The 28,000-nt window shown below is 44.6% G+C and overlaps 1 protein-coding gene across 4 annotated transcripts; it reads right to left on the minus strand.

Moving 5' to 3' along the window:
* Nucleotides 1–4: 4 nt before the first annotated feature.
* On the minus strand, nucleotides 5–28,000 carry GNB5 (G protein subunit beta 5). Of its 4 annotated transcripts, XM_005521485.3 has the most exons (13): nucleotides 27,945–28,000; nucleotides 25,992–26,132; nucleotides 21,151–21,262; nucleotides 16,751–16,887; nucleotides 15,192–15,233; nucleotides 14,373–14,449; nucleotides 12,733–12,865; nucleotides 9,029–9,172; nucleotides 6,322–6,413; nucleotides 6,152–6,200; nucleotides 3,571–3,667; nucleotides 2,426–2,592; nucleotides 5–2,102 (listed from the first exon to the last, which is right to left on the minus strand). In XM_005521485.3, the coding sequence occupies exons 2-13, from the start codon at nucleotides 26,112–26,114 to the stop codon at nucleotides 2,091–2,093; spliced, it is 1,185 nt and encodes a 394-aa protein (XP_005521542.2). In that variant the 5' UTR covers nucleotides 26,115–26,132; nucleotides 27,945–28,000; the 3' UTR covers nucleotides 5–2,090. The 4 variants fall into 4 exon arrangements, with proteins under 4 accessions (XP_005521542.2, XP_087919319.1, XP_087919320.1 ...); XM_088063193.1 differs by lacking the exons at nucleotides 25,992–26,132; nucleotides 27,945–28,000 and adding an exon at nucleotides 22,202–22,220; XM_088063194.1 differs by lacking the exons at nucleotides 25,992–26,132; nucleotides 27,945–28,000 and adding an exon at nucleotides 21,730–21,751.

A 28,000-nucleotide genomic window follows, 5' to 3' on the forward strand; every position in this document is an offset into this window, starting at 1 on the left:
CATGTTCTCAATATGTAAAATACAATTTATTGTATTTAGGCTGTTCATAAGTATCAACACAATGTATTATGTTTGAAACAAACATCTCGCCAATAAATACTATCTAAACATTAATATTAATCTTTTGATCAAATGTGTACAGTGTATTGACTCAATATTGCACAGTGAGTTCTATATGACATTTCCATAGTGCATTCAGTTTGTTACAGGGATAGTTTGCCACAAATATTGCAAAGCATCAGAGTTGACTTTTCCAAGTGAAAACAGCTGACCTATTCCATTAGGGATGGAAGGCTGGTATAAATGTCAGTGTCTTAGGTTAACTGGTTATGGATTCACAGAACCTAATGTTTCCATGGATAAGGAGACTTTGTTTCTAATATGATTTTTATATAATTGTAAAAAAATACCACTTGCAAATAGAATGAGGATATTATCATTAAATTCCATTGACTAGAGAGCTTGTAAGCAGGTTCATTCCAGTAAACTTGTTTTCTCTTGTTCCAATCAAAATATAAATCACATATATGATATATTCAGAGCTGTACCTCACCACCTGCATTTCAAAGGCCAGGCTGTGCAAGCCCCCAGCATCACTCCAGCTCGTTGCTCCCCATGAGCCTGTGCTCAGGTGAGATTCAGTACCTGCTGGTATGAGCAGACACTCTAGTCCCAATGGTTGTCAATGTATGAATGCAGATGTAATCTCACAATGGTTCTATAATTCATTGTATCTCATCTTTATCTGATTAAATCTTGATTCTAGAACATCACTTCTGTGAGGGGTGGTCCTGCCTGTTGGTATGGCATTCCCACACTCACACAGAGGGCTGGGTGCTGCCAGCAGTGTGGCCAGCTGTCCTGCTCTCCTGAAAACCAGTGACTCCTGGATCAGATGGACTCATGTGCTCTGGTCAGCCCAGTGTCAAACACTGGCAGGACTGTGGCTTGCAGCAGATTTTCAACAGCTCACTGTTATTCACTCTCAAGTCCAACTATGACAAAACCATGTCCATGGCAGTGGGAGATGACTGTGAGAGTAAGGACTCTATGATTTGACCTGTATTTGCATGAACTTGCAACTGCTCTGACATTGCAGAAGGACCTTAAGATGGACATATACTGCTTTAATGTACATTTAAGCTACATTGCCTTGCCAAAGTTGTATGAACTGCTCAAAATGCAAATAAGATTCATGGTCACAGAATGACTGTGACTGACTTGGAAAAGATTTGACCATCAGTATAATGGTGCTTAATGCTTAGTGTGTAGTATCCCTTAGTGCTTAGCATGTAGTATTTCTTTAAGTAAAAGAAAATTCACTCACCAAGTGATACAATTAAAAATTTCTAAGAAACTACTGGTTAAGTATTACCTCATGATTATGTAAATCATGTTTATATCCCTCCTCTTTGCTGTTTATCAGTTTGTATATATTTAGATTCTTTATATTCAGGTAACAGAGATGAAATACTTATTTCTATCTAAAAAGACAGTAGGAAAAAACAGGGATTGAAGGGATTTCTTTTCTGTACAAAAAATACATTTTTATGACAGCAGCCAGTACCTTCACAGCAGGTCCTTTGCTCCTCTACTTACCACCAAGGTTCAGTCATCCATAACACCATCATAAAGTATCAGAATTATTTCTCTTTCCATTTTTCTACACTGAAATTCAATATGCTACTACGGAATGTTTCTAAAGCCTTTTGCTATATCCCGATAAAATCAGGACATTTTTTTTACTTTAAAAAGGAACTAAATTCATGCAAATAAATACATAATGTGCACTGAAATACTCAATTCTATGGTACAGGTGACTTTGGAGAAAAGTCCCTTTATAAATTATGAAACTAATTCTAATAAAAGAATATAGTTTCAAAAAAAATTAAAACATTTCATTTTACTACAAGTTGATGTTTGCTATGTGTTCAAGCAGACTACATTTTCTACCTAGTCGTGTTAATCTGTGGGTTGAGTGTCACTCATTCGGACTGTAGTGAGTATTTGATTTTGAGGAATGGCTTTTTTATGCAGTTTTTGTAGTCCAGGGTTTCAGTTTTCATTGACTCCGCATCCGGGATCTCAGGTTACGCCCAGATCTGTAGAAAGAGACAGAGCTGAACACTCCTTTATGACACTGACTCTCCTATAAACCTTAAATTAACGTTGGTAAGGCGATCACATTAGTGGTACAGAGTATCAGCAGTAGTGATATCATGTAACCCAACAGCAAGCTCAAACTTAGCAGTTCTGCTAGCACTTAGTGGGGATTTTTATTTGGCTTTGCTGTTCACGTTTTACACTGTTTTATACCCTCCTTAGCTCGTCTAGAGCCGTTTTCCTCCAACAACCCTTCCTCCTCAGTCCCTTTATTCAGCAGCTGGAGAAAGAAGCTCTCGGAGCAGGTTCTCCCGGCACTTACTCGGAGAGTGTGGTCCCAGGAGCCCGAGCAGAACGCGGTCCCGTCGGGAGAGACCCGCAAGGTGCTGACCCGGTTCTCATGTCCGAACAGAATGGACACACGGGCCCCCTTCAGCACATCCCAGACATTGATGGTGTAATCGTTATAGCCTGCGAACAGCAGGCGACCTGCAAAGAGAGTGAGATTTTAGACAGTGAGGTCTGAACAAGCCTTGAGTGCAGCCGGCCCTTCTGCAGCCCACTGATGGCCCAGCAGCCACAAGCCCACCCTGCGAGCATCGCTTCCCTCAGGCCAGCTGTGCTCCCCTGGTACAGCCCTGCCTGCTGCTGAGCTGTCCGTGCTAAATGCTGCAACAACTAGCTCATTAAAAACATTGTAAATTTTAGTTAAATTACATAGAATGTGTTCAGTCATTAGAGATGGGGGATGACTTCAAATCCTGACAGACTGAAGCGCACTTTAACAGCTATGCAGGGTAATAATACTTTACTCAGACCTTACACAAGAAGTTGAATACAAATGCTTGAATGATTAACAGACAATTTGGTGAGTGATTCACTGCCAGCGGGACAAGCTGTGGTGCTTGTGACCATGACAGAGACGTTTGCCTCAGTTCCAGGAGGGCAGTTCACCACCCACTCACCCCCACCCAGGGTGACTGGGGAGCTCTGCATTTGTGCTGGGACAGGAGAGACAAGACTCGAGCTTATGTCTCAGGATCTGCAGTGAAAAGTGGTAATGTCTCTTTCTTCATACCCCTCTAATATACTTTTACCATTAATCATTTGTTATCCTTTTAAAAACTATGTAACTGCACTTAATAGCTGCATCTCATGATGCCTTTGAAATGTTTTTCACTATTATTGTGAAACTCTAGCCCAGCTGTAGTTAATGGCAAAATATTTCCTGCCCTTAGTAGGGCCAGGAAAATACTTTTCATCACTACAACGAAGCAATAGCCAGCTATGTTATTTAAAGAGTAATTATTTTTACAGAGGCAAAAATAAAAGCTTCCATGCATTAAATGTTTCTTTTGGTACTTACTACTTTTGATAACTTTTAAGAATGAATGTTTTATCAAATTAAACTGAAAAAATTTACAGTCCCACTGAAATCTCAACACTAAGATAACCTCCAAGTCTCACCACTGAGAGAGAAGTCCACACTGGATGCTCCAAAAATGATGCTCTCTTTGGAATAAATTGCTACTTCTCTGTCTGCACGAAGGTCATATAAACGACACTAGGATTAAAACAAAACCAACACACATGCCTCAGTAAATGCTGGAAGCACTGGCTACAATATTTGGAAAAAATGGGAGTGAGAAGTGCAGCCTAACAGACATCACAGGAAGTGGCTGCTTGGCATCTTTCCTTCTGCTTTGTGCTTCCTCCTTTCCTTCTGCTTGTGGCTGCTTTAACTGGGATCCTCTAACAGGGATCTAAGCAACTCAAGGCTGTTTTGTATATATTGCAGGAAGAACTTTCTTTTTCAAGCCACTTCTCTAAGTCTCCTGCCTGTCCTGTAAAGACATGAGGTGGGCTTTGGGCCATGGTACCCACTGGAGTCCCCACACCCTCCTGTTTCCCCTCTGTGGTTCTGCACTTATCAGGGCATCCTGCTGCTGGGGAGGTGCATGTGGGGCAATCTCTGAAACAAGAGTTTAGCCACAGCTGGAGCCTGGGAGAGAGGATCAAGTCTCTGATCAGAGAACAGGACCAAGTGGCACAGAGGAGCCTAGGTGGTACTCCTGGCTCTGAGTAAGCCAGGATAGCAGTCCCTGCCCTTCTGTGAGGCCTCTCTGTTTGAAAAGCCTACGTGAAAATAATTCAAGTGAAATAATACATTTTAATGCAGATCTCTGGTTTTCATTTCTCCTGGAAAATTCCAAATTGCCTCTAACAACCTACACTTCCTGTTTTTATCATTTGCCAGCAAAATTTGGCTTGTTTGACATGGAAATCATGTATCAGACTTCACTGCCAGACTTCAGAATTCTCTGCCATGCAGAAAGGCAGTCTGTTAACCCTGAAATGAAAATGCGCTTTTGAAACTATGTGAACTGAAACCCCTCCTCAATAAGTTAAGCTTAAGCAAACACTGGCCAGATGGAATTGCTAATATTAAGACTTTACTATTGAAAAATGGCTGGTATTCAAGTCTGCACATAAAGAAGGGGCTGTTTGATTTGCAGGGCAGTGGGAGCTGCCAGGTATGTGCAGTCCAGGTCTCCCAGTGCTCCACACAGATGAATAATCTCATCAGACTGTCCTGACAGGGAGCTGGGGTCACTGCAGATGACAACACTGGCATCTGAGCACGCTTTTATGGATTACTTCCAGTCAGGATTATCTGTTCCTCAGAATCCCCAAGTATATAAATCAGGTCAAGAATACCATTCTGTAACACTGCAAATACAAACTTCTTCATTTAAAGAATGAGGTAGATGGAAACTGCCAAAACCTGTCAAAAGTACGGAGGTGGAATTTGCTATTCTCCTGCTGGAGTTAGGGGTGTTAAAAATGGTTAAAAAAGGAAAAAAAGCATCTAATAAATTAACAAGAACCTGTGATACTGGGCATTAAAAGAGAGTGTTTTCACTGGAATTTAATGATGGACAATTTCTCTGTATTACTCCCTCAACATCTCAAGAGCTCACAGTACTGCATCCAGGTGTGCAGAGAGAGACTGGGCTCAGCGCAGGGCTAGAGCTATTAACTTCTAATCTAAGTTTTTAAAACTCAAGGTTCACTCTCTCCAAAGAGCCTTGGAATGTCTCCACATCCAATGAAGACAAAAGGAATGTTTCTGTCGAGTTTAGCTAGCATTGGAGTAGACTCAAAGCTCTGAGGGCAGAGCACTTTATCTAAAGTCTTTGCTCTCAGGTGACTCAGTGCGATGTTTGAATAACAGAAGAAATAAGGTGCCAGATGCCTCCCCATCATCTGCTCTCATGCTACACTTACATGCCAGCTCAGGCCCTGCAGGGCTGTGGTGGGGCAGAGCCTGGTCCCCCATGGGACACACCAGCTGCAGGGAAAGCCATCAGCCCTGGGCATCACTCAGGGGCAGAGGGCACCAGGAGGTAAATGGCATTTTGTGTACATTGTACTGATCTAATTTACCTGTCAATGCATTCTGAGCCCCTCCTAGCAGATTTCTCATAGATAATAAGATCCATCAAGGGCCATGTGTGATGTAGGATGACCTGGATGCAGTGACTCACTGCAGTGAAGAGTGTTGGCAGTGAGTCAGGGCCCACAGAGACGTCTGTGGCCAAGGCCACCCTGGGGCTGCAGAGGCCAGCTCTGCCCTGAGCCCATGGCCCCTCTACTCTCTGGGACATGCTACTTCTGATGCAAGCTGCAGCATTTCAGCTCCTTCCTCCCATGCTGTGACCAAGAGCTATGTGAAGCCAAGTACCTTCCAGTAAGACAACTAGTTTTACTCATGAAATTTCAGACATAGAGAACCTGAAATCAATATCTGGGCAGTACCTCTTGCAGAGAAGTTTGCAGAAGTGACCTACGGTGTTACGTGATTTTCCCTAGAACATTATCTATGGTATTTAATGTCTTAGCTTACAGGATTATTATTTCTTCGTATTTGGTGTCACAGGCCCAGTTTAGTCACTAAAAGTCCTCTGCGGATGTGAGCTAGTCTTTGAGAAAATCTGACTTGGGAAGCAACAGAATTTTCCTAAATTAGGTTGCTGAATTAACATACCGTGGCATCGTCTGAACCAGAGGCAAAAGCATCTCCACTTGGATAATATCTGTGCACAAGTGAAAGAAGACCAGAACACATTACATTACTTGGATGAGGTCAGACTTCAGAAATAGAATCAGCACATTGCTCGACACTGCAAACGTGTCTTCTCCCAGAAACACACTGACCTGACACTGTTGATATCTGAATCGTGGGTTTCAAATGACTGGACACACTGACCAGACCGCATGTCCCAAACCATGGCTTTCTTGTCACATCCCTAATAAGAAAAAAAAAATCATTGCAATTGTGCAAATGGTGACATTCACCCCTCATGTGCCTGATATTTGTCATCAAACCCACTACATTCAAAGGCTCTGAACATCACAGCTCTGAGAGGATTTAACCAGCTAAGCAGCCCCAGCAGGTTGCAGTGGTACCCTCAGCTGTGCAGCTGCAGGTGGGATCAGAGTTCCTCACGAAGGCTGGAGCTGCCCCGTACTCACAGCTCTGCTTGTGCTGCTGCTCTACCTCTCTGCAGCTCACCATGCCACAGAGCTGCACAACTGACCTGTTCCCTGACCACTTAACATGACCAATATGAAAAAAAACCAATATCCAGCATTTAAAATTTTATAACTAATTCTTTTCATACACTGAAAGAGAAAATTAAATCAGTGCATCCAGAGGGTTTCTTTCCCAGCCTCCTACCAGAGCCCTGTCAGGGCTCTGCACCCACATGCTTGATGATGTGGTTGGGATGAGAAAAACAGCATAGCAGCACTTCTCATCCTCAAGCTAAAACCTGCCCTTCCAAGCTGTGCTTTGAAAGGATCATTTAACACTCAGTGCTCAGCACCCAGAATTCTATGGGCAAGGGACTTGGCCCATACAGTCTACAATGTCCTTGGGGCAAGAACCATCTCCTGTCCGTAGGGCAACACTCCCAGCTGCAATGTCTCACTGCTGTCACAGTTGTAGTGACAGGAAAGAGAACATGGACTTTGCTTTGAAGAGTGATGGGGGATTTTAATAAACTTGCCCCTGCTGAGGAGCAGGCAGGCAGAGCTCCAGGGGCTCAGCCTCTCTGAGGCTGTGTGGGAAGAACAGGGTGGCTGCTGCTTCTGCTGAGCCAGAGCGCCCTGCCCACCAGACCGTGCCACACATTATTTATTTTAATTAAATATGATAGCTAATTAAATTAAACAGTCTCTTCACAATTCACATATTTCTCTCTCTTTTAAAATTTTGTTGTTAAAATGAAATCCTAGTGTTTTTAGTAAAGATGCCATTATTTAAAAGATGTAATGCTCCTTGGCACCAGCTTGTGGTTTCAGCATTGGGGAAACCAAACAGGATAGAGAATATTTTGGACCCAGCATATTTCCTTCTCAAGCCCCACTGTAGTCCAAGTCCAGGCCTTCATAGTGCTTCCATGTGCACTGTTCTTACTGATCCCTCTGGGAGTTTGGGGGCAAGACCAATCTGACAAGCTGGTGCTTTGACTCCTAAGGTTTTGAAGGAGAAACCAGCCGCCACCTGTGGAGAGATGGGTTCCCCTGAGTGATACACAACTCAGCTGAGGAGCCTTGCTCAGAGGGCACTGAGCACAACAGCCTGGGACACAGCCCTGAGCTTACTCAGGAGGGCTGGAATTTTCAGTGAAGTTGTTACATGTAACAGCACCCAGCCTACACGCTGCTGTACTGACATTGCTTGTTCCAGCTCAAGGTTGCTGTAGCACAGAGGCACAGTATTCTGGGAATCTCTCTGTGCCACCATACCTTCACCATACCTTCCACTGTTCAGCCTATACCTGCACTGACACGATGTAAGACAGGTCTTCACTGCAGTGGTGTTTTGCATGTGATGAATTAAGCGAATGCCTGTAAGCACAGACATGCCCAAGCTGCTCTATCAACACGAGTATGACATATTCTCTTAGCAGTACCAGAGCTGCTTGCGATTCCTTGCCCTATAATAAGCTGAGCTGTTCCCAGGGAGAATGAATCTATCCTTTCTGGGAAGCAAGCTCGGTGACAGGAAAACCCGAGAGAAGTAATGCACTTGGATGGAATTAGCTTTCAGTCACGCTTCAGAGCAGCTGTGCTACCAGCAGGAAAACTGGGCCAGTGTGCTGGACTCTGCTCCTGATGTGCCAGCCAAATCTGATAAAAAGAGCCATAACAGAACAGGTCCGTGTTTATTGTGTAGGGATAAGACTATGACTCTAACCCATGGTTGGCACCCTCTGGCACAAGGGCCATTTCCATCACCAAATACAGGATCTTGGTACCATGAGGATACCATGGGCCAGTGCTGGTGGGGCTGATGAACCAGTAAAGTTACTGGTACCTTGCATGAGGTGTTAGCCAGTGTCCAAGCTGCCCCTTGACTCTTGGGACATAGTGGCATGCACGTTATTTGCAACCCCACTTTGATGCCCTGAGCACAACCTGACACCTGCCACACCCCATCTGGCTCCAGAAAGCTGAGCACAGAGAAGCAGCAAAGTGTGGGAAGTCCTCTGCTGCTCCAGGCTCCCACCCACAGGGACTCACACCTCCACTGTGGTAGGAGCCCACTGCTCTAATGCTGAGCCTTCCCCTTCCCGGCAGAGGCGTTGTTTTGATCTCGAGAGCTGGATTGCTTTGATGTGGGGTGGAACTTGCTAAGTAAGCAGAACTGTAGTCAGACTGGCTGGGTGGGTTTGACCCCACAGTCAGGGGTTTAATTTGCTCCAGCTTGGAAAATGTGCTTGCAATGAGTGGATTGCACTGGGGCATCCAACATATACTCCAGTGCTCTCTCAATAATGTTGTGAGCCTCCTACTTTGCTGCCTTTTCACTTCCATATTACTTAGTTTTGTATTATGAGAGGAAGCTCCTGCTTACCCCAGACACAAATGTATTTCCTGTTTCAGAAGGGGCCAGGTCCAGGCACAGGACATCAGCTCCATGACCATGGAAACTCTGTAGAAGTTGCCCACTCTCAACATCCCATAGAGCACAAGTTCCATCTCCACTTGCTGTCAAGATCTATAGGATGTGGGAAGAAGAGTCATAATACAAGAACCAGCAGATGACCTTCAGGTCACAAGGAAACAACTGACATCATACACATACACCAAAGGACAGCTTTAATTTAATGAAATACTATGTAATAAATCAAGTCCATAAAACCAGTGTGAACCTAACTACAGGTTATGTTTTTATTTTTAAGAAAAAAAGGTAGAGTGGAAAGGTGTATGGATACCACTATACCTACACAATGTTTCAATAATGGTCCCTTTTGTGTGGTGGGGTTTGCACAACTGACAGAAGTAAGGACCTCCTGGCACATTCATAGTCTCTAAAAAGGAGGTAGAACAATATTGGTATTTCTGTCTGCCCCTGTATTCCACCCTATCCATATTCAGGGTGCTGGAATTCAACCCAGGTAAATAGAAGAACTCTTGGAGTTAAGTATACCTGTTTAACTTCCAATTTTTTTTTTTTTCTTTCTGCTTGAAATAGTCAGATTAAACCAAATTAATTTGGCGTAAGACATGGATTTTCTGAAAGGGAAGTAAGCCTGTCTAGACAGTTGTTTGATAAGTCCATCAGTTCTCACTTGTCCTAAACCATTTGTGTGTGAAAAGGTTTGAACATACACTGACTGAACATAGCTCACAGCTGCCCATCTGCTACAGTACTTGTAGAAAGCACATGTGATCTGAGCTTGTTATTGTGGCTAAATCCTGATGATGCTCAATTGTTCAAAATTTCCCCTTGGCACCCGAAACTGTTATGCAATCACAAATTCTGTAGGTTGAAAGTCCCTGTGCACTGGTGTGGAAGGAAGCAAGGGTGAACGTAGGAGGGCTCTCAGTTTTGTACACAGGTTTTTCTCATGGTTGGTGAGGAAACTCAAGTGATCCCAGTGGGTAGTTACAAGTTAAAAACAAAATTCTCTTCAAGAATAAAATGATCACACAGTCACAAAATTATTCACAGAGTTGCATAAAGGTTAAACACTGAACATGTTTGACAGATGCTCCAAAAAGTCTTCCCGTAAACAGAGATCTGCAAAGCTGCAAAACAGACTGTTCTGAATCCTGCAGCAGAGAGATGCTAATGCTCTCAGATGATAATAGCAGAAGAAAGACCTGACTTGTCTTCCCGGCCAGCTTTTGAGCCTGGATCAATGAACTTCCCTGTTCTGTGGAATATTTGTACTTGGCTGAGGAATGAAGACTTTCAGCTCTGAGGATTTGCTCTTGTAACACTTGCAAGGGAATATAAAGGGAATAGGAGTGGCTAAAGGTGTAAGGGAAGGGTCTGTTGGAAACCCAGAGCTCTAGCTAATACTTAGAGAAATGCTATGGACTCAGCTTCAGGGTTGCTCCTCAGCCCTGCCACATTTGGGAGCATGGCTGCGTGCCCTATGCAAAACACTTGAGATCCCAATTAACTGTTGCTATTAATACACATGGAGCACTGTCACGTGGGGAGCATTATCACACCGCAGAGCTGCAGATACCTAATTTAGGAAGTGAGGCTCCCTGGCTCTCTGCTCACTGAGGCTGGGGAGGCTCTCACAAGCAGGACTGGTTTGGGGCGTTGAGAACAAGGTGTGTGTCACCCAGCCCTGCAGCTCAGGGTCCACGTGGGAACATGATGAGGAGCAAGAGTGGGACCCCCTTTTTTAGCACCCACACAGAGCCTGGGAGCGACTAACCCGCAATGAACCACCCCCAGATCTCCTCTCTTTCTGCTGCACTGCCCAAAGCCCATGAGCACGCTAAACCCTAAACTCCTACCCAGTCTTCCACGCCTCCGTGGGAAAAGCGAGCTGTAGTGCAAGACGGCAGTCAGGACAAAGCTGCAGCCCTGGAGCACCTAGCAGTGGGAGCTGTGGGGACACTGGGCTGGGGGACACCTCCACCCCATGCTGGAGCTGCTCCAGGATGGCACATCACAAATGGGGAGAGAAGAGCTGCTCTGCACACACCTGGGAAAGCTCCTGCACAGTGTACTTGTTGCACTGTGCACCCTCAGAGTTACTGAAGTTTTGATTCTCAATAGTTTTAATTCTGAGGCCTTTATGTGAATGAAAAAAGATAAGAAATCTGGGATTCTCTAGGATCTGCTACATAACAGTGTCCTAAGAGAAGCTTGGCCAACCTGTTGCTTGTATTTGTTTAAATAATAACATGCAATGCCATAAATGATCACTTATAAGCCTAGCAAGCACAAGAAAACTTCTTTTTAAAGATTTCAGAAAGATTTCTGACTCACTAAATATAAAACACCTTAATCCACTGTGACATGACTTAACAATAGTAATACATGACCTTCAATATCAGTGCAGTTTGGTGTATTTAATATGAAAAAAAAGACCCAGCTTTTCTTTTTTATTATGAAAAATACATTTTCATAAATTATTATGAAAAATAATATTTTTCCTGTAATAGGATTTAATCTCAAAGCATTTAGGTATAGACAAGAAAAGAGAAAACTTGGTTTATATCTCATCAAAAACATTCCACTTAATTTAGACTGCTCTAATTCCACACGGCTCCTGCACAGGAAGGTCAGGGCTAAGCAAGCCTGAGTGCAGGGTACCTCCACCACTTGTTTCCATGGCAATGGACTTAAATTAGCACCTCAGAGTCATTACAGAAACCAGAGAGCGACAAACAACAACATACTCTTGGCTTCACATGTCCTGAAATAGAAGCAATGAGAGCTGATATTTCCTTCAGAAGAGCTCCAAATATCTGGAAGAAGGGACATGGTATTCTCTTTCCAGCAGCTCTATTGACATTGAGAGCTATAAAAATGCTCCATTCTGCCACTTATTTTGCTGCAGAGCTGCACTGAGAAGAGCTTTAATTAAATTCAGAAACCATAGAGGACAAGGGGATTATCCTGGCTCCTTTCATCATCTTCTGTGTTTCTAGAGAAAGAGATCTTTGAGATATTCAATAGAGAAGAAGGCTGGCTTGGTCTCAGAAGATCTGCATTCAGTTCCTGGCTTTTCCATCACCTCCCATTGTGGGCCTCTGTGCTCCACCCCACTGCCTGTGAGATGGGAACAGCATTGCTCCTTTCCCTCGAGGGAACACAGCAGGGCATGTACAGACAACAGGTATGGCCCTGTGGGGCCATCCTCAAGCTCAATTGTATCACTTGGTACAAATAAAAAATACTCTGAATGAAAGCAAAAGCAAATTTTGCTGGATGTCCGGGACAAAGCAGGCAAACAACACAGTCACCATCAGCTGGCACAGCACCCAACCCAGTCCTGGCTGAACCGTGGTTTTAGCTATTTGCAATAGTCTGGGCTCCTAAAAGTACAAACTGGGGAGCAGAGAACGTACAGGTACCAGCAAGCTCCCTCTGCAGAAGCCACAGGCCTTTGCAGGGACTGTGACAAGCATTTCCTTAGAGCAGCTTTTGCAACACCTTCATTGCCCCCTGTGAGGGTGTTCCAGCAGCCCCTGTGGGGACAGGACTTGGTCCTGGGTGCCCCAGGAGCAAGGAAGGGCGTGTGCACTGCACCCAGGGCAGCTCATGTTAGGTGATGGTGAGCAGCAGGTAGGGAACACATTTACCTGCATGTCTGAGTTAGTGAAGCTGCAGGCAGACAAGTAGTTTGTGTGCATTGCAACAGATTTCTTCTTTGCAGCCATATTTTCATTTTTTTCAAATGTCAGAGGGTACACAGAACACTTGTTGTCCAGGCCACTGAAGAGAGTAATAATAGCAGTAACAGAGAGAGGAAAACTGGTTAAAACTGCAACGACAAAAGGCGAGTGGTGATAAGAAGAACACCACCTGTCAGTGCTGTGCTGCCAAACCCTTACAAGTACCGACTTCCCTGTATTGTGCTGTGTGGGATCTCCCTGTGCAGGGAAGCCCCAGCTGCCTCACCAGCCTGGCTGCTTTACAGAACTTGAACAGCTGCGCCTCAGTATTTTTCACCCTTATCGAGTTTATAAATGGCACTGAATGAAACCTCACAAAAGTATAAACTGGGAGGTGACAGCAGCCACCTCAGGGTTAATGTTTCACATGCAGCCAAACTGCCATTTTTCTGCTGACATCTGTCATTGTGAAGATCAGTATTTCATCATCATTATACACCTATCTTAACAAATGTGACCTAGCCCCTATAGAAAAGGCAGCACAGCAAGTAGTGGGTGTGAAGACAAAACTTCTAGAATAGTTTGGAAAAAAGGCAACAGAAGCACTGACCTCTGCAGCTGCTGTCCTTCTGGACAGTTGTACCAGCTAAGCTGTGTCAGACCCAGGACTCATTTCTAAAGGGCAGGACTTATATCTGACCCTTTCCTAGAGCTGTGGAAGATCAGTCCTGCCCTGGTCCCTGGGATCATGGCACACCGCCAGTTGCTGGTTCTGTGCCTTACATTATGTGCATGGCACTTAACTGACAGCACAACAGAAATACAGAATTGGGTGCAATGTATACGTGCACTCCCTGTCTCTGCTACAAGTGTAAAGACAGAGCTTGCTTGCCATTCTTTGGGCTCTAGTCAAAAACACAGTTTCCGTACTCCTTTCCACACACAGAGTCTGCTTCTCTGTCTCAGTCTGCTGCTTTCTAGATTTGCAAGCTGCACACTGATGTCTCCCTTTGTTCCTTTCTCTTGCCCCAAGCTTGCTTTATCTGTCTGATCCACACAGTCCCTTCTTACAAGATGTTTTACCAACACTTAATCTCTTTGTTTTTTCCCCTATATAAACTTTTTATTTTTTTTCAAAACTGAGCCCTCAGAAAACTTATAGGAGATTATCAATGGTTACTTCTTCCCAATCCATCTTAGCAAGATCTATTCACATACTGGTAATCATTAATGATGAACCTCTATGTCACAAAAAAAAAAGAGTGCAAAATAAGAACACAATTAAAACCTCTTTCCCCTAGAAAATATATCCAACACAGACAACCACACTAGAACAGGGAAGTTGCATGCACTCAGAATTCCTAACCCATGATATAAATGCTGAAAGAGGATTATTTTCCATGCTTACACAACAAATGTTATTGCACTGAAGTCAGTGGAGATAATATGTACGATCCATTATGGAAATAGAATCAGAGGCACTGAATGTAGACCTTCCACCCACAATCACAGCATGCAAACGTCTATCTGTCAGCTTCTGAAGCTACCAGAACACTGAAAGAAATCCAGCTTCTCTGTGTAAGCTGCTGTGGAAACTGTTAACTTACCCACAAGCAATGGCACATCCAGATGGAGCGTAAGCACACGCCATCACCCAGGTACATGGCATCGTCACCGCGTGCTCCTGAAACACAGCATCCCTTTAGACTGGCACCTCACTGCTTCTCTAACAATCCAAGGAAAACACTGGGAGTAATAAGTTCAGTGTTTCTGTGGGATGTCCTTAGGGTCAGTGCAAGGTACAGATGTTTCCCCCAAGCCATAACTCACATATAAGTCAACAACCCTGACTGCAGAAAGCAGCAGAGCAGTAGGAGGATTGTCCGTCCTTCTCTGAGACTTTACACCTTATTTATGACCACAGAGCACATTTTATTGGGTCATCCAGTGCTGTGGAAGGTCCCCACTGCTGCACATGTAAAAGTGAGTTAAAAGCAAGTAGTTTTTCCTCATCTGTGGTGGTGCAGGATGCCATGAGGCAGCCCAGGCAGGGCTTGGAGCAGTGGCACCATTTCACAGTGAACACCACAGCTGAAGGATCCCCAGTGATCACACACAGCACCTGGTACAGAGGTGCCCAGGGAAAGTTTCCCCGTTTTGCTGGCTGGGCTTTGCCTCCCTTGTGAGCAAAGAGCTTGGATCAGAGCACCCCACTGGAGACCATGACAAACCCCAGTGCCCTGACAGGGACTTTGCTCAGAAACAGGTCAAGGGACATGACTTGCCCTGGGGTCCTTATTTTGGGGTGCTAGTGGAAGTCTGCATTCTATCCCATTATCCACTGCCTCCAGTGACACCTGTGAGCCCTTCACCTTATCCCACTGTCCTTTGCCCTAGGCACAAAATTTTGCTGAAGTTTCACTTACTTTGTTGGTAGTGAAGGAATCCCACACGATCACCTTCCCATCCTAAAAGAAAGCACAAAAAAACCTGAGGCCTTCCAGGGATGTGGCTGCAAGCCTGCTTCCCAGCTTGGAGAAAACTCTGCTGCTCATTTTCTCTCCCCAACCTGTTATGTCCTTTTGTCTCCATCTTAACAACTGCACAGTGGTCACAGTGAAGCACCAAGGAGACACTTCTCACTAGTGCTGTTGTATCTATCACAAGAGAAGTGTATCTCTTCCTCAGTGAGATGATTCCTGTTTGATTAAAATACCAATTTATTTTTCAATTTTTTCTCTTCCCTCTTAATGGCTTCATAAGTACTCCTTTCACCTGCAGCACATGCCATGAACAGGGCCATCTCCTCAGGAACCTGCCACCTGTAAGCCCTCACTTGACTGTTTATGAATATTGCACTGTTTATTCATCTTCCCTTTCCAGTCTGATCCTGGTTTTCCCTTTACTTGTCACTACACTTACTTAACCTTCCATTATCCATTATCCAACCAGCTAAACAGTCATCATAGAACTTTGTACAGAGAGCAGCACAATCACTTGGTGTACATCAGCTACACTCATGCCAGCTACTTTGCCTTATGCACACAATATTGTTATCTTCCCTGTATCGTGAAAGTGAAATGTTTATTACTGAGCAACAGCTGCTTCTGTACCTGGACTTATACAGTTCTTAAAATAGAGTAAAAAATGCATTTCAACCTGTCTGTTCAGTTTTCTGATCTATACACTAACATTTTAACCACTTTAAAAAATGTGACATTAAATATTTTAAATTATTCTCCCTGTTGAGATCTCCATGAATGGTAAAAACTCACAGTAAGTGAAGGTGGCTTGCAATGCAGATTGACTATTTTTATCCCTCAAGTGAGACCCCTGACAGATTTCATGTAGGTCAGTGAACAGCTGTGAGATGCAACAAGCTCACTCACAGCCATACTGGGCTCAGGACGAACCAGGGGATCTAGAAAGTAATTATCTCATTACCTCCTCCAGCTTATGAGACTGGTCTTGAGCAGGTGTTAGGACTGTTTCTCAAAATGCCCAACTAAATGGAGTAATTTTGGCAGGATGTCTAAGGCTTTCAAGGTCATATCAATCATACAGACTGCAGAAGAAATTTCTGTGCATAGTACTCTCAAAAAGAATCAGCATTTCTTCTCTTTTCCTGATTATTTTCTCTGAACACATAACCTGAAAATCTTGCCAAGTATTTAATGTGTAAAGGACAAGGAAATAGATGTAGTCTCACGAGTCTATTTTTTTATTGCAAGAGGGAATATGGGAAAATCTGTGTATGACTGGACAAGAAATATTTAGGGTATTAGCTACAAGAGATGTACAAATGATTCAAAGGTTAGATTTACACTCTCTGAACAAATACATTGCCAATGAACTTCTTTCATGGCATCCTGAAAGCATTCACAATAATCCCAGGTATCATCTGCTAAGAGTGGCATACAGCACAGCCAAAAGATTTGTATTGTGCTCAACAGCACCTTTGAAAAACATCTGCCCAACAGCATACCTGGGAAGAGCTCACAATTCTTCTCTTGTCTTTGCACCAGTCCATACAGAGAACTTTGTTTCCATGGCCCTTCAGGGTCCTCCTGGTCTTCATCACAAACTGTCCCAGCGCCTCCACACGCTCTGCCACCTGATGAACTGCAAACAGCTGACGGTTAGAGAGCCCTCCATCAAAGCTCTGCCCTGGAAATATCTGTTTATGAGTAATGCCCCTGGAGGGATTAATCCATGAAGTTTGAGCCCATGGTGCAAGCCAATGAGCTCTGCTTCAGAGCTGGCAGGTGGCTAACACCAAGGTGGGCGGCATAGGAACATATTCACCAGATAAAGACAAGGATGAATTCACTCAGGGTTGAATTCCAGGGATGTAGCAGCTGAAGCTCTTGCACCCTACCCAAGTGTAACTCACAAACAGATTACCCCTTTGCCCCCTTTTGCTGGGAAATCCTCAGGCCCAAAGGTGGACAAACAGCTGTTCTGGATGTGAGACTTGAAGCTGCAGCTGGCTCTCAGCACTGTGGTGGTGCAGTGGGATACAGGTGCTGGCCACTGGCACTGGTGGCTGCTGTGCCATCCTTTCTGGTGGCCAGGAGCAGCAGGGGCCAGCACACACTCTGAGTGAGCAGGAGGCTGGACATTTGCCATAAGAGTGCACTGCCCAACTTTTCAATAACAACTATGGACATCAAGGACTTCATGGGATGTCCCTTCTACAAAAGAGGGAAACAGAGGCCAGGGAAACAACTTTCCTGAGCAGCGTCCTCTAGTGAAGAAGTCAGTTCTTTCCTACCTCATCTATTAGCAGTACTTTCAGCAGATATTCTTAAAAACAAAAAAAATATACATTTCTGTTTGTGCAAACTGACTTTGACATAAAATTCATGCAACTATAAAAGGTGTTTCATATAACTCTGATGCCTGAAGCTGGTAAATGTCTGGGAGAAAGTGTCATATGAGGAAACCTATTTGCTCTGCTCCAGAGCGTGTTCATCCAGTGTGGAGCTGGGTAGGGTCATGATGTATCTCGGCACCCAGGGACAGCTCTTCACACAGAGGGAGGGTGGGACTTCAAGTCCCACAGCAGAGCAGAGATACTGAGACTGGAGACTTGACACCAGAATTAAAAATTACTCTGTCTAGAGAAGAGCTGATAGGATCCAGCACTTCCTGTGTTGTGTGGTTGTCCACACCAAAGTCTGAGATGATCCAGATGCTGGTGGCTGTGGGGACAATGCTTGACCCAAACTTCTGAAACAGATAAAGAAGCTCACATGCTTTAATGAGCTGGAAGAGGAAATCTTGAGCTTTTCACTGCCCTGCTAGACACTGAGCTTCCCATGGCAGGTGGTGCTTTGGAGCTGCCTTGCTACTTCACCCTTCAACTTTTCTGGGAAGAAAGCTCACGGGCTGGGAAGGGCTGTGACAGTGAGAGAGCAGGCATCCCGAACTTACAGATAATTTCCTGGCATAGGGCCAGTGAAGCAATTTCTGCCCAACGTAGAGACTGATTTCTAGTGGATTACCTTTTCAAGAGTTGTCTTTCAAAGCCACCAGCCCCACAGGCTGTGCCAGAATAATGCTCTCAGCTGAAATGTCTGCTCAGCCAGTCTCCCCAGGCCAGGGACAAGAGCTGTCCACCATTCCTCACGATTTGTCCATAAGTCAGAAGCAAGTTTCTGAGAAAGTGCCATATAAACCCACTGGGGAAAAAAATATATTCCCCCTACTACTGCCCATAGAAACCTGCCAAATGATCCAATCAAAAGACATGAAAACACAGGACAGGAGGTTATTATGGCAGCTTGTGTCCAGAATACATCTGAAAAACCAAATGTTTCACAGACAATGGACAGACTGTTTCCATTATGTCCATACAGCTGAGACTCTGTGAAATTGTCTGGTTTAGCCTCACTGATTCTCTGAGGACACTTATCTCCAACTGCAGCCATAATAATCCTGCTCCCACCTAGCAGAGGTTTGAAAGTCAGATAGTTATTTTTAAGCATTCACCAATATTGTTCAAAGATAGTCAAAAATCATGCACCCAGACAAGTAGATCAGCTAAAGGCAGTAAATAGCTTGAGTAGTTTTACAGAGGTCCAGATAAAACTGCCTATTTTCCTTAAAAATATTGTTTGGCCTGAACGGGAAGTGTGGAATGGATGCAGATCCTCCTGGGTCTTTGATCTTTTCTGTGTTGGGTCTAATGGTCTCTCTGGCCTTAAAAATTCATGGATCACACAAATAGAACAACCTTTTATCTACATCTAAAATTTTAAGGTCTTGAATTGACTCCTTAAAAGTATAAGACTGCAAATCAAATGCATGTTTGGCATTTCCTTTTTCTATGCACATTTTTGAGAGCTGCTGTTCAGAACCAATTGAACAAATAAGGGCAATCCTCTTTCAGCCAGCTGTTTGTTTTGGGAACCACAGAGGGAAAGTCATGATCTGAGCAAAAAAATGTAAAAGATACAATTTTAGATTAGAGGGGAAAAACCAAGCAACCAAGCAAAAACCAAAAGTGATGCCTTATTCTGAAACTTACAAACTCTGCAGAAATAGTACTTGGGAATAATTTAAGTGTAAAAAAGCTGTGATACAGAATCAATGATATAAAATATTATAAGGGAGCATTGTTCTACACCAGTATAACACTTTTGTCTTATAAATGCTGTAATGGCTTTGCAAACACAGCTTTCCAATGGAAATTTACAGATTTTACATATGACAAAGAATATCCTGTATCAAAGGCACACACAGTTACAGCATCATGGAATCACAGGTAAAACTTTGTGAGCTAAAATGGGTTTAAGAATACGCTTAAGAGGTTTGTTAAACAAAGACCCAGCCACTTCTGATACAGAAATGATACTATAGGAATATGGTGATTTATGGTAATGTTTCTGTAATGAGGACATCTCTGTTTGTTTAACAATTCCGATTAACAGGACATTTATATAACACTATTGTCTAACTAAGAAAAGAAAATGCTTTATTTATTCCAGAATATATATATATATATATATTATTGTAATCCTTCCCAACCTGAAAATCAAAAGCCTTTTTCAGTCCCTCATTCTAACAAAACATTAAGAATTAAGTCACTGGATACAAGCTTTGATTCCTTTTCAATGCTTAAGGCATCAAAACACATGAAAGAAAAGTTTTAATGACCCACTAATATTTCTAATAGAGTGATCTATCTGATTTCAGACAAAAACAGTAATTTATATGTTTTTTTTAAAAAAAACACCAAAAGCAAAAAAACCCAAAACCCTATGACGTATCTTTGTAATTATGACATGAAATAATGATAATAAAAGGATTTTTTTATATCACAGAACTTGACTGAAAAGCTCCATTAACATAAGAAGAGCTTCTTTTTCCTGAATGGGGAAGGGGACAGGGGGAGGGCCGGGCTGAGGTGTGTCCATGGCATTCCTGTGGGGTTATCCCTGGATCCTGCAGCTGATAACGGTGAGTTACACACTGACAGCTCCAGCACTGACTCACCCTCACTGAATCAGCACCGCATCCCTGCAACTTGTTTCCCTGGCGGAAGGGGGACAGAGGAGCCGTTTTTGGAAACGATGCTCCTTTTTAAGCCCTTCCACACCTCATGAGGTGAAATCCTGGCCTCATTAAAGCAGATTCCCATCAACTTCCACATGGCTGGGGCTCATCCTGGCTCCTGACACTACATCCGAAGGCTGTGGGCGAATCCCGGGCTGTACCGAGGGTGCTTGAGGGTCCCCGCCCGGTTCCCAATCCCGCCGGAGGCAGCGCGGCCCCGCCGGGCCGGGCGGGAGCGCCGCGGGGCCGAGCCCGGCCCAGGGCCCCTGCCCCGCACCCGGGAACCGCGGTACGGCCGTGTCCGGCCCGGGGCACCCAGGGCAGTGTCCGGGGACACGCAGGGCAGTGTCCGGCCCGGGGCACGCAGGGCAGTGTCCGGCCCGGGGCACGCAGGGCAGTGTCCGGCCCGGGGCACGCAGGGCAGTGTCCGGCCCGGGGCACCCAGGGCAGTGTCCGGCCCGGGGCACCCAGGGCAGTGTCCGGCCCGGGGCACGCAGGGCAGTGTCCGGGGACACGCAGGGCAGTGTCCGGCCCGGGGCACGCAGGGCAGTGTCCGGGGACACGCAGGGCAGTGTCCGGCCCGGGGCACCCAGGGCAGTGTCCGGGGACACGCAGGGCAGTGTCCGGCCCGGGGCACCCAGGGCAGTGTCCGGCCCGGGGCACGCAGGGCAGTGTCCGGCCCGGGGCACGCAGGGCAGTGTCCGGCCCGGGGCACGGCGGTGCACGGCCCGTGCAGCGCTCCCCGCTCCGGCCCGGCCCCCGGCCAGGCCCGGCCGCACTCCCGGCCCTGCGGCCGCCCCGCCGCCCGCGCCCGGCCCCACTCACGCTCCACGTCGTGCAGCTTGGCCCGCTCCTCCTCCAGCTTGCCCTTCAGGCTCTCGGCCTCGCTCTTCAGCGACGCCAGGGTCTCGTTCTCGTGCAGCCCCTCGGTTGCCATCTTTGCAAAGGAAGCGGGGAGAGCGGGGATGAGAGCGGGAGGGAGGAGGAGTTTGCCAGCCCGGCTCTCGGGGATGCTACGGCGGCTCCTGCTGCCTCAGCAACGGCGCCGGAGCCGGCCCGGGCTCCCCCTCCCCTCCCCGCTGACGTCCAGGCTAGTCCTGAGCACGCACACCGTGGGGACCAGCATCCTCGGCTCTGCCCGCTCCAGCATCCCCTGCCCCGACCCACTCCAACATCCCCTGCCCCGACCCACTCCAACATCCCCTGCCCCGACCCACTCCAACATCCCCTGCCCCGACCCACTCCAGCATCCCCAGTCCTGACCCGCTCCAGCATCCCCAGTCCTGACCCACTCCAGCATCCCTGGTCCTGCCGGCTCCAGCATCCCCTGCTCCGACCCACTCCAGCATCCCCGGTCCTGACCCGCTCCAGCACCCTCTGTCCATCTGCTGCAGCATCCCCTACCCAGTCTGCCCTGAAATCCCAGTGGCAGCCGGCAGTGGGGACCAGCCTCAGCTCCTGTCCCACTCCTACACATATCCCAGGCCCTCTTCACAGCCCAAAGGCTTCATTTCCCCAGAAACACATGCCAGTGGCTTTTTCTGCTGCATACCTAAACTTGTTTGTACAAGTTGCACAATGTGGGAGAAAGAAGAAAAAAATGGCATTTTAAAATATCAAATTGGGAAGACAGATTTTGTCCAGGCTTACCAAGTCCCATCTTAGTTCCCTCATTCCCTGATAGTCCTATGGGTAGGAGGTACTGGGAGAATCAGCTATGCGGGCCTCTGTGTCAGCAGGACAGATGCAGTGGTGAAAACTCTTCACTCTACTATACTTTGAATTCCTGATTTCGAAATTTTGTATTATCAGGGTTCCTTTCCTTTTTGTTTTCTCCTTTAGACAAGCTACCCCCAGTACCCCTTGTATAACTTACTCTCAGGTGTGCACATTAGAGTCTGTGGTGTTCCCATCTCTTGAAACAGAGAAGTTTCCAAAATCCCAAAGAGGGAATAAATAGCCCTCCACTTTGGTGTGGTGTGAGTCCAGGGGCTCAGCTCTTTGGGTTCTGTTCATATGAATGTATGCTGGGCACAGGGAGCAGCTGATGCTTCCAGAGAACCAACCATGGCACATAGCTTTTTGTTCCCTGGGAGTTCCTTGAAAATGTCCCCTTTTTATTACAGAATTGTCCTTGCTCTACAAGGAGTAACTCATGAAGATTGACTCCCATTGTCTCCCTTTAGCCAGAAAATGGACAATCCAGTGGCTATTGTTCAACTTGGGGATGTGCCAAGACTGGAGAGGGACATAAGAAAATCCTTGTTTGCAGCTGTTGTTTGGACTCCGGGCACATCCTGGGCAAAGTGTGGGTCTCAGAGAAAATAAAAGTCCCTTCCCACACTGGGTTTAGAAGCAGTGCTGCTGTCCAACCGGGATGCACAGGCTCTTTACCATCACTGTGGAGCTGAACTCGGGTCCTGCTCTGATCACGTCCACAAGGTCCCTTTTAGTCAATGGCTCTGCAGGCAGAAGCTGGGTTACTTCCCTGGAGAATCAAATAAAATGGATCTATTTCCAATCTTCTCCCTGTCCATAGAGTCTGGTATGACCTAACCCAGCCAGCCTGATGGCCATGTAGGCAGCCCTGAACTCATTGATCCAGTTATGTCCAGAATCACAAAAGAAAATGTAGGCAGTATAAGCTATGGGTTCACACACTGCTGGATAAAGGAACACCCTTCAAAGCCCTCCTGAGTAACCAGCACACTGGAAATGCCTTCCAGCATAGACTGTGCCAAGGAAATAAAAACTGAGTATTTATAAAGTGATACCAAAAGAACAGGGAAAAAAACCCCAAGAAACCCAAAGATCTTTTAGCAGGAAAGTGACAGAAAGCTTAATCCCACGCATTATCTTCAGGTCTGAAAAATTCAACCTACTTATATTAAACTCAATAAGCTGTGTCCTGGGGGACTAGCAGAGGAAGATTCTGAAGAAGAAACTTCATTTTTGAAGGATTCTATTCTATAACAAATGCCTTATTTTTGACACCTGATAAGTGTGGAGAGGCCCAAAAGTTAAATGCAACAAAAGGCTGTAGAAATTTCTTTGCCTTGATAGGAACTCATCAGCTCTCAGGAATTTGGCATAGATGACACCTATGTGTCAGACAGTCGGCATAGTTCTAACAGTGAAAAATCCAGTTTCTTGCCTTACTGATGTGAACAATCTCACTGCCTTGTGGAATGGGATTAGAAAGTCTACAAAGAACAGCACAGAAGGTGAGAGTCTTTGGGAACCAAACATGTGCAGGCTGAAAAATGATACTAATTCTGAGATGATGGGGTCAGCAGAGCCATGAGGTGACAGGGAAGCCTCTACTGAATAGACTGAGCTGTAGAAGTGTGTGATACATAATGTGTATTTCATTGGTTTGAAAAAATATTAAAAAAAAAAAAGTATTTAGTTCCTCTGACTAGCTCCTGCTTAACTGCCTCATTAGTTAAGCATGCAAAATACAGGTTAGAGTAAGGCCAATTGGGAGCTTTAAATAAAATGAACCAGGGCTGAATTAATTTAGATGATAGCATAGTACTCCATGAACAAGTGCCACACATGGGAAATACACCAGATTGCAGTGATGAGTGATGGGGATCCATGGAACAAAGTTGGTCCTGCTCTGGTAGTAAGAACATTGGGGAAAATGAAGGATCTAACAGTGCATAACAAATTGTTGCCTACCTCAAAAGTCAGGCCTTTAAAAATAAGTTTCCATTCTCACTAAGTCACCAGCTGATCTCTTTTCAAATTGTAAGCTAATTTTGTGGTGAAACTAAACTAGCAAACATTGAATTTCTGCTGATTAGCACCAAACTCCAAAGCAGGCAAAACCCTAGAGGAACATTACTTTGTCCAAAAGGCAAACAATTGAAGTAGGATGATGTCAACACTGGGAATCAGCAATTTCTAATTCTGTTGTCCCTTGATATATGTTTTTGGGGAAATCACCAAGACTGGCTGATGAAAATGCACGTGTGCATCTGCTGGGCTGAAATTAGGAGTTGCATGGGCACATTGGGGAGCTGCAGAAAGATCAGCCACTTAGACACCACAACATGCATCCACAAACACAACTGGCAAAGGATATATTTTGCATTTTGATATAAACCAAAGCATACCCACTGCTCTGAAAAAAACAATTTACAAGTCAAGGATGGAATCTCCCTACTCATGTGTATTTCTGTGCTACTGCAAAGACCTCTCAGTGTTCTCAATATTTGCTTTTAAGTCTTTTAGAAAATATGAAGCAAGATCTACCAGAAAGCCCTGGACCCTCCTGCAGTGCCAATAGGAAACCTAACAGGCTGTTAGGTACTGACTCAATTCTTCCTGAAGTCTCAGTCTGCTTCCACCTACCAGCTGTTCCAGCTGCTAAGAGTCTGAAGTCCATACTGTCAGTAACAGGGAGAAAGCTGCAGGAACTGTAAATAACAAACAGCCAGTTTCCTGCAATTCCAGCATGCATTTATCAAGTCGTGCAAAAATTTACTGAATAAATAGCCAAGAAGGCTGTTGGCCAAGAAGGACCTGAACAAAGCAGCAATTTCAAAGTCAGGAGAAGCAAATAAACTGTCTTTTGTCTTGCAGTCATTACATCTAAATTTCCTCCTAAACAAAGTAATACATGAGATGTGCTGTGTCAGCCAGTAAATTGTACACATGTACCACCTACACCTCCAAATCAGTGTTCTCATCTGCCTGTACAACAGTGCTGTGTAAACACAGCTTGCTAAGCCTTTTAGCATTTCTGCAGATATCATTTCATCTGACACTCAAATACAACAAACTGTTGGACCCTACTCAGTCACTGTAGAGAACACTTCTCGGGGGGAGGAAACAGTGATGGATGTCTTCTCCAACTGATAATGCACAATGGCTTAGGAAGATAAAATAAAACTACTGCAAGCTGGACAGTAGAATTCTGAAGTTTACAAAAGGAATTTTGGAGGCTAGCTCTTCAATAGCCACATAGGTTCATGACCTTAGCTGTGTATTTCACCTTAGAAAACCCCACTGTGATGTCTCTGAACAGTGCTCCCTACCAGGAGAGTGGGATATCACCTCACCACTAATTGCTGGAGCTTAGAAAGCCTCCAACAGAAGACATTCCACTGCTCTGCAACTTTTTCCCACCTTATCCTCATGGTAGCAACTTCCAGCTCTCACCCAAGTACTGCACATAGCCCAGGGGACAACCTGGTCAGGGTAAGAAGTGTGGGCATGAGGGAGCTGTGACAGCACTTCACTGGTGTCTGAGAGCAGGTGAGTGTCACATTCCCGTCTCTAGTGAATGACTTTGTTGTGATGATTTAATCTTCTGTTGTTCTTTCAAAGGCAAGTGTGAAACACCCAAGATCACAGGCAGAGCAGAGCACATGTGTGTTTCAGAGAAGAAATGGGCACATAACATTTGCACAGCAAATGTGGTACCCCTAAGGTAAAAAGCTCCTGGCCATTTTCCAATCAAAAATCATACAAAGTATCCCTGAACCCTAGGGCCACCTCTCTTGTAGGTTTGTGGAAACACCAGGTGTTTGTTTGGCAGGCTATGGGCCTAGCAGTGCTTATTTGCTGTCCAGAAAAGCCCAGCTTCAGAGCCCATTGATAAATTGCCGTGTTTTTTGCAGTCTGCCACACCGTGGCTGATGAAATCAGCAACGTACCATTTCCACACATAGCGAGCAGTAGCTGCGTTGTTCTGATTTGACAGAAACAGGCCTGAGGGGCTTCTCTTTGGAGCACTTGTCACAGGGACCAAATACAATTGCTAAGAAGGTCTGGTCCATCTCGGTGGATCACGAGAGCTGAAAGAGAAGAAGGAAAGCGTGCGTTCCAGTCCAGCACAAAGCTGTGCCAGCTAAGGCAGCCTGGGCTGTATATAGACATCTGTAGGCTGGATAATCTCTCTCTGTGACTAATCTCTCGAGCTGGATGAACTGTCACTATATACAAGACAGTCACATGCTCTGCAGAGTCTTTTTTTGTCAAGAAAAACATAAAGCAGAACATATATTTACACACACCATTATAGTATGTGCTTTGCTTATGGGTTCACTACTTGTGGGAAAGGGCTTCTAATTTGTACTCAGCCACTGCCAGCAGACAATAACCAGAAATCCACAGCAAGAGCTGGACTTCTGAGAAACCTGAACCAATCAATACATTTTGTTTTTCTACTACATTACAAAACAGTCATTATTATACATTATTTTTAAAGCAGAAAAGATGACCTAGGATTTGGTCAGCAGCAGCTACAAAATATTATGACCAATATGCTATTTGAGCAGAAATTGATGCCTCAAGCACAGCTGGGCCATTACAAATCCACTTTTGTTCTCAAGGTAGGCATCTCTAAGATCAAAGCACTATCACCAAGAGAGTATTAAAAACTACTTGAGAGTCAGACAAACAAATGAGAATAATATTGCAGTGTCATTTTTCTCTGTACATTTTTCATAGGGAAAACAGGACCTTTCACCTCTTCTAAAAATGGAATTTTTTAACATTATTTAAACTTGTACATAAAAAATGAATTTGTGGTAAACAATCAGAAGTAATTATTGCAAGAGAGATTTAAATGGAACAAAATAAATTCAATGACCTATGACATTTTATAATTGGTGTGGCTGGACATTATACAAAAATCAAACCAAACATTACTCTGTGTACCTGTCTCCTTTCTGCTGCTTATTCTTACGTATTTCAGTGGACTACTTGAAAAGTAAGATAATAAACTCAGAAATCCTGCCCACTGTTAAGGCAATAAAAGTTTTGCTGTTGTCTCCAGGGGATGCATGACTTCATCCCAAAGCATGTGGGAAGAAATCTGTCCTGGAAGGAACTGCAGTGTAATAATTTAAAATTTGCATGGTGATTTCAGTCAATGTCAAGGAGGTTGATATTCCACTTGATGAAAAGCACCAAATATGGCCTGAAGCTTTTCATGGCTTTTTTTGCAACTGTGAACCCGAGCCCACAAGACCACAAGACCCTTTCCAGGGAGGTTCTCTGTGCAGGTATTTCTCAGTGCTGTAAAATGTCTGCAGGGCCTGGCCTCAGCTCTCCCAGATCCTTTAAACTGGACATTCACAACTGAATAACCTGTTATTCCAAGGTTCTCAGAATTAGTGGTTCCCTGAGGAACCACTGATCTTATTTGAACAAAATGTCATCAGTAGCTCCAGACACTTTTGACAATGATCTATTAGGCTTGGGATAAATACTCTGGGCAGAATTAATCTTTGGTAAAATATGAGAATTTGTAATGAACAGGAGGAATCATACCTGCTATCAGCATTTTACTTCAGATGAGATTATGACACATTACAAAATTCTGCTACAAGAGAAGACATCTAAAGTTCTGAATAATTAAAAAACAGTATTACTCCTGAGATAGTATACAAATCCATCACTATGACAACTTTACAAATATATTTAAAGCAAAAAGATCTAAAACCATTACAAGGTCTAGCATTGTAGCCTTTTTTTTTAAATTTTAACCTTGTAAAGTTACACTAGAAATTTAAAAATAGTGAATCATTAAGAAATGCGTTATTACAGAGAAATTCTGTACAATTAATCTTGTTGTAAAATGAAAAAAAACAACAGTTACCCACCTTTTCAGAGAGCAAGAACCTGGAGATTCTCAAGATGACTAAGCCCTGTGGAGCTG

The sequence above is a fragment of the Pseudopodoces humilis genome, chromosome 16 (genome assembly GCF_049639895.1).
Source record: "Pseudopodoces humilis isolate 2021_Gansu_Grassland_sample_001 chromosome 16, ASM4963989v1, whole genome shotgun sequence".
Taxonomy (NCBI): domain Eukaryota; kingdom Metazoa; phylum Chordata; class Aves; order Passeriformes; family Paridae; genus Pseudopodoces; species Pseudopodoces humilis.